General features: G+C 52.7%; 1 protein-coding gene across 1 annotated transcript; it reads right to left on the bottom strand.

Moving 5' to 3' along the window:
- Positions 1-823: 823 nt before the first annotated feature.
- On the bottom strand, positions 824-6,317 carry NGB (neuroglobin). Its single transcript, XM_026849270.1, has 4 exons — positions 6,313-6,317; positions 5,892-6,003; positions 4,252-4,371; positions 824-3,071 (listed from the first exon to the last, which is right to left on the bottom strand). Exons 1-4 carry the CDS (start codon positions 6,315-6,317, stop codon positions 2,925-2,927), a joined length of 384 nt encoding a protein of 127 aa, XP_026705071.1. The 3' UTR covers positions 824-2,924.
- Positions 6,318-6,686: the final 369 nt, after the last annotated feature.

Here is a 6,686-nt window from a genome sequence, read left to right as displayed (position 1 = left end):
ATTTTAGCAGGGAGGATTGCTTTGCATTCTGATCTCTGCTGCTGTCCTTGCCCTTTGCAGACTGTTGCACATTGCCCTGCAGAACAAGCCCCATCCTAAATGTTGCCCCATGCTCTCCTGTGGCAGGGCTGGGATTTCCAGCCCGCAGTAGATGCTATTACAGTCCCTAAATTGCCTACCCCACTCTCAGGACCATCCTTCTTTGGTATCATGTGCCCAACTCTCCCAGGGCTGGAAACCCACCATGTCAAAGCTAGAACATGCCCCAGGAAGGGGGAGACAGGACCTCCTGCATCCCCACCTGCTGCACCCTGGGGCAGGGCTGCTCTGCAGTCCAGCTGGCAGGGTGGGAGCTGCATGGAGCCAGGCAGGACTTCACTGTGAGGTTGTGCCCTGCTACTACGCACAGCCAGCAGTGGGTGACCAGCAACTTGTGTGCCAATGTCATCTCAAATAATAAAAGCAGCAGTTGAACAACAGAAAAGGGATTTTCAGGCTGATTACTTAAAGTTCTAATTCCATTAGAGATAGTTAAACTTGAAGGGTAATAAGCAATCAGCAGCAAGACACCTTTGCTAGCCTCTCCACTGCTCACCTATTCAATTACAGTGCACAGAAGCTCCCAATAGACATTTGGTGCTGGATGCCTTCTTATGTCAGTCAAGCTGGACTACACAAGTGCTCCCAGTGACTAGTATCTCCAAAGCTAGAGCCAACAAGAAGCCAGTAAACATCTGTGTCATCCTTTTTTTTTTGTTTTTGCTTGGGCCTTTTATATTAAAATAAACGTAAGGCAGCACAAAGGGCCAAGATTCACTGTTCTTTATTAAACAGTACAGCTGGGTATAGGAGGCACACAGATGTTCAGTTTTCTGGGGAGTTACACAGAACATGGTACAGAGAAGTCAAGGAGCTGGGAAAGCTAGAGGGAGTGGGGATGGTTTGGGGCAGTGACACCCACACCCCACCCATCACAGCTGCGTACTTGTCACAGAGCCAGAAGGTCCCCCCCGTGATGCTGAAGGCTGATGCCCCAGAACAGGGTTGCAAAGAGGACACCCCCATTCCCAGACCCTCCTGCCCCATACTATGCCATCACAGCTAGCATATCCTCCACCCCTCATTGCCTGGCACAAGAATCTGGATGACCTCACCTGACCCAGCTGATGGAGAGAGCCATGGGCCTGGACGCAAACACCACGCTGTAGGACTGCAGGAGCAGAGCCTGGTACCACAGGAAGGACAGAGAACATCCTACACGGGGATGTTCCACAACACCTCTCAGCTCTCCTCTCAAACACAGCTGGAGGGCTCCTTGCTTGCTGGAAGCCCACAGGCAGCACCAGACCTGGTGGCAGGGAAGCAGAGCCCCATCTCACAGGGCACTCCCATCATTCCCTTCATGGCACAGGGCTGGGAGATCTCAGCTACAGCTGCAAGGAGCAGGAAGCCCTCTCCTGCCCCAGAGTGGAGGAGGTTTGAGTATAGGAAGAACATGTCTCTAGAACAGAACCATCTCAGCCCTCAGTGCTGGGCTACTCCTGCCCTGGAGCAGCAAAAATGCATGCTGCCCTGTAACTGCTTGCTCGCTCTGTCTTTGCCCTGGGGCTAGTGGTATCTGGAAACATGGTTCTGCCTATCCCACAGTGATTTCCCCATAAAGATGAACTCTTCTTCAAAGTGCTCAAGCTCAGCTCCCCCCAGAGCCCTCAGGTGCTGCCTTGCAGCCATTTCTTGGGATTTCTTCCAGCAGATGCTGTCTTCTCACTCCTGTCCCGCTATAGCAGTGCTGCACACACCTAACTGGGTGCCTGACTGTACTCCAAAGTGGCTGTGTCTCCAGTACAGCTGGGAGGGACTACTAAAAGTTGAGGAGCTCTGCAGATGGGCACTGTGTGCAGTTGGAAAGCACTCCAGGTCCTGACAGCATCAGCAGAGAAATTCCAGCTATTCTGCTTCTGGCCAGAAGCCAGAATGATTTCTGGAAGCTGTTGCCATGACATGATTGCAACCTTCATTTTAAGACATCTTTTCCTTGTTTTTACTTTATTCTCCTTTACACAAAGCAGTAAAGAGCCACCACTGCTGCTGCATTTCAGCTGCTTCTAAGATTAAACCAACCAGCCAAACCAACACAAAGCCTTTCAGCTGGCAGCCTAGACCTGCTAAAAGCAGCCTCACTGGGATTAACGTGACTCCACTGCTTGAAGCTTCCCTAGGAAACACAGAGTTGTGGCCAACCTGGCATGAGGAAAAGCCATGGATCCCTCTAGGGGATAGGCAAGGCAGAAGAGATTACTACCAGGATTAATGATCCGGTAGTAACATGTAGGTGAAGGGAGAGAGGGAAAAGCTCCCCACAAGGTTTGGAGAGGATGGCTGCATGGCACAGCCAGCTCCCACCTCTGCTGCCCCTGGCCCTAGAGGGAGCCAAATCCATCATTGCCACAGCTGAACCGGGCACAGCGGAGCAGGAGGAGCAAGCAGTGCCAGATCTAGCAGGTCTTGAGTAAATAAGCAAATAGGAGCTCAGGCAAATAAACCTGAGAGGCCTACACCAGCTGTCATCTTACTAGGGCGGGTAGCAAGAGGAGGGAGGATGAGCCAGCTTAAAATCAGAGTAGATACCTGGGTGCTGATGCTTCAGCTAGCCTGAAGGAACTTGGGGCAGGGCAGAGTACCTGTGCTGCAGCACTCCTAGGCTCACAGAGATGTACCCTGCCAGCCCTTCACAAAGGCAGAGATGTAATCATGTCAAAGCAAGGCAGAATCACTGGGAGAGCCCCAAAGCACGCATGACTGGCAGAGACAGTGATGGGCTGGTGCACAGAGAAAGACAGAACTGGAGAGGCAGAAAGCACAGTGTGAGCACTCCCCCCACCCAGGACCTCTGCATGGTCAGGGATGGGGATGGTTGGCAGGATCTAGTCCCCTTCTGGAAGGGTTTCCCAGCCACGTCGCATGGCTTTCACCACAGCACCATAGAGTTTGCTCCAAGCCTCCCGCACATCTGGGCTGAAGGCAGTGCCAAGGCATTTCTCCAGCATGTACAGCAAGGACTCACCGACAGTCTGCAAACCAAACAGACAGGCATCAAGCTCAGCACCAGGGGATGACACACAGCCCCTTCTCTTGTTTCACCACTGTTTTGGATTTCTCCCATTGCAGTACAGCTGCTCTTCCACTACCAGTGGGGCCAGGCCACTCCATCCCTGGTTGCTCAGAGGGGGCCCAGAACCATCCCACACCATCCCCTTCCCCTGCCCCATGTTGGCCCTCACCCACATCCTGGGTGAGTAGGGAGTGCAAGCAGGGAGCAAGGGTTGACATCACTCTTGTAACACCAGGGTAAAGGTACACATCCATCCTCCATGGCTTCCAGATGCTGGTATCCAGTCCCATCCCCTGGCATAGCAGCAGATCAGCAGAGCTGAGCAATGTCCTGATACCAGGAGAGTGGGACAGACCCCAGGCTGGATGCTCTGGGCCTGCCTCACCGCCTCTCAGGCCTCTTCACAGGGCACTGCTCCTCACATTGCTGCAAGCAACCCCATATCCAGGAGCACCCACACACTGAGCGCAGGGCTGGTGGGGATCGCTGCCCCAAGCGAAGGGGACTCTGCTGTCTCTGAAGAGGACCAAAGCTAACAGTATCAGGAGGGAGCCACAAGTTAGTTAGAAACCTTTTGTTCAACCTGCCCTTCCCTGCTGTGTTATCTGGTATTTCTGGACATGCTTGATGGCAGGAGAGGACTAAACAAGGATTTAATATGGAAGATGTGCCTGTCTTACTGCCATGGAAGAAACAGGGGCTGAGGTGCAGCCTCCCCATCCCAGTGCAGACAGAGAGGTAGATGTTCCCATTCCCAGGTGCCATGAGGTCTGCCCAGAGGATCTGATGCAGAGATACAGAGCCCAGGGCAAGGGCTGAGCCTGCAGCCCTGTGCCGCAGGAGAGACTGCAGTGCCCCAAACTGTGGCCCTCTTCAAACAGGGGAAATGCCTTGCTCCCCTGTGTCTTTTCTCCCTGGGCTTATTGGGGAAGGGCAGAAAATGAGGGGACCTCAAGCGTTTCCCTGATCGAGCCAATGTTGCTACGCAATTATCAGCAGCTCAGGGGCTGCCCTGAGCTGCCAGTTTTCCCTCCAGCCAGCTGAATGCAGTAGATGGGTGCAGAGGGATGGGGACAGCCAGGGGCTGCAAGCAGGGCTGCACAAACACAGCTGCCATGGGACGAGAGAGGACACCTCACCGAGAAAGACTCGACCTTTACACCGACTGCCTGGTGCTTCTTGCCAAGGTTGCAGAGATACTCTTCCAGGCAGGACAAGTTCTCCAGGTGGCTCACAGCGGCATCGATCACCAGCATCACCTGAAGGAGCACAGAGGCAGAATGGCATTAACAGCAAGGCTCTGCAAGGAACAAAGAGTCTGACTCCTCTACTTCACCCTTCTCAGCCTGACCACCTCCCAGCCCAGCAGATGCCCTGAGTTTTCCTTTACTCTTTTGCAATCTGTGTCACATCAGTGAGGCATGCTGGCAGCAGCACACACCTTATCCTTCCATGAGACACTGCCTGAGGTGCCATAGTAAGCAGCAATGCTGAGCTCCCTCTCCCAGAGGGGTTAAACAGCCCTATAACAGATCAGTTATGGGCTAAGATCTAATGCTGATGCAGTCATTACAGCTCTTAGGACTCCAGAACAATTGCAGGGGAGCCCTGGAAGTTGACAGTAGAGTTTCCAACTAGAAGCTGCCAAGATGGTGTAATTGTGAATAAGGCAACTCCAATTCTAAGATCAGCCAAGGCATTTTGAGGAGATTGGGTGGTCAGTATATGCAAGAGACCTGGTCCGGTAAAACATGTGCCACTGTGGTCTTCCAGAAGCACAAGAGTCAAATGGAAACAGGACAGAGAAGGGTTAAAGAGGGATGAAGGGAACAGACACACCAAATTAGAAGAGATTAAAGCCAGGGCATGTTAGTTTGGCAAAGCTGGGAGGTGATAGAATTGTGCCCTGTAATTTCAACAGGGAAATTATCTCCAACAAGAGCAAAGAGCTATTTCAGCTCAAAGCAATAATAGCAGAAGTAAAAATGGACTTAACTTTGCCAGTAAACAGTGGCTGGAAAATAACAAAAAGCTTACAGCTATCAGAGGAGTGTAGTCCTGAAACAGCCTCTTACAGGGAATAAAGACAGGCAAGCGAGGCACCAAACTGGTTTAAAGATGGAGCCAGACAGTTTATGAAGACACCAGCAAGCCAAGACTGTGCTCTGCCCTGGCATGGCCACTCTTTAGGGCTCAGCAAAGGGTCTCTAATGCACCAGGTTAATTCTGTCCATGCATGTGCTCCTCCAGATGACATCAGCATTGTTCCTCTCCCTATTTCAGGGGGAGGTGAATTGCAGCACTCCCCCAGAGGCTGTCCAAGAGATGCTGTGAGCCTTCTGGCTCTGCAGCCACACCAGCAGCGTCTCCACAGTAGTGGGTTCACAGGAGCCTGGTCCACTGCCCAGCTCTGTGCTGCCTCCTGGTCAGCATGTGGCCAAGCAGAGGGCTTCAGTCCTTGTCTGTGAGGCACTTCCACGGTAGAAGAAGGGGGCTTCCAACTTTCACAAGAGGCAATCCACTCCCACATGAGGGCATGGAAATCAGCATGGTGCTTCTGACTCACCACAACCCACGTCCTCATCCCCTCCCCACTGTTGTAGGATGCTTTGTCCTGGTAATAGCACTTTCTTCGAACATGAGTAACCCTTGCAGTTACAGTCTCAAGAAGAGGCTTCCCATGTGTTCCCCAGTCTGATACCCCACAGTCCCAAGCCGCTTGCCCTAAGGGCATCCTCTCGGTGGCTGCACTCCAAGCATGTCACAGCCCCCCTCTCACCTTCCTGATGTGATCCAGGAACTCAGGGGCAGAGAGGCACTCCTGAGGGCTGGAAAACTGCTTGCAGTTGTACTGGAAAAGGGGCAACAGGTCAGGGTCCAAGTCAAACAACCTGCAATAGCAAGAGAAAAACCCTCATCTTCTCACTTCCTCAGCTTTATTTAGTCCTGTTCATCCCAGGAACAACCCCATCAGCAGCACACCTGCAGCCTCCCTGCCTCCCTCTCCACCTGTAAAGGACCCAGAAGTTCTGATAAGTCTTAGTTTAGGGCAATCCAGGTTACCTATAGACAAAAAAGTCTTTATTTCCCTAGCTCACAGTCCCAGCTCTCAGATAGGTGTTTATGCCACCTGAGGACCAGTCCCAGCTTGCTGGAGTTCCTCCCATCTTGGTTGTTGTCTCAACTCTTCCCATTCCCACTTCATGATCACCTTGAGCCCCAGAGCTCTCAAATCTGGGGAGGGTCTGCAAGCTCCAGCAGTCAGCTTTCCTACCTGAGCAAGAAGGGGCACGTACAAACTCCACTAATGCCTCACTCTCTCACACCATCACCAGCTCCCATTTCTCCCTCCTCGCTCCCCCTGCCAGTGCATGCCAGGCACATACAGATCTCTGTAACAGCCACCCAGGCAGATCTAACAGACTGATACTGTCCGTAGAGGCCACAGGGCATTCAGGCAAGACAGTCTCTCCTCTCGTCCTGCACATTGTACTTGCGTATCCCTCTCCCCTCCGCTGAAACTCCCAGGCTTCGCTGCCGCTGCGCACAGCCCTGCCCTGCCAGGTTTGCCTCC

Source organism: Athene cunicularia, assembly GCF_003259725.1.
Source record: "Athene cunicularia isolate RWA chromosome 5 unlocalized genomic scaffold, athCun1 chr5_part1, whole genome shotgun sequence".
NCBI classification, from domain to species: Eukaryota; Metazoa; Chordata; class Aves; order Strigiformes; family Strigidae; genus Athene; species Athene cunicularia.
This window is presented reverse-complemented; position numbering and strand designations above follow the sequence as displayed.

What these genes read in the sequence shown, in the direction of transcription:
- NGB (XM_026849270.1), bottom strand. An exon ending in TCCTGGATCACATCAGGAAG is followed by an intron (nt 4,372 to 5,891) that starts GTGAGAGGGGGG and finishes GTGCTCCTTCAG; the next exon opens with GTGATGCTGGTGATCGATGC. An exon ending in TAAAGGTCGAGTCTTTCTCG is followed by an intron (nt 3,072 to 4,251) that starts GTGAGGTGTCCT and finishes TTTGGTTTGCAG; the next exon opens with ACTGTCGGTGAGTCCTTGCT.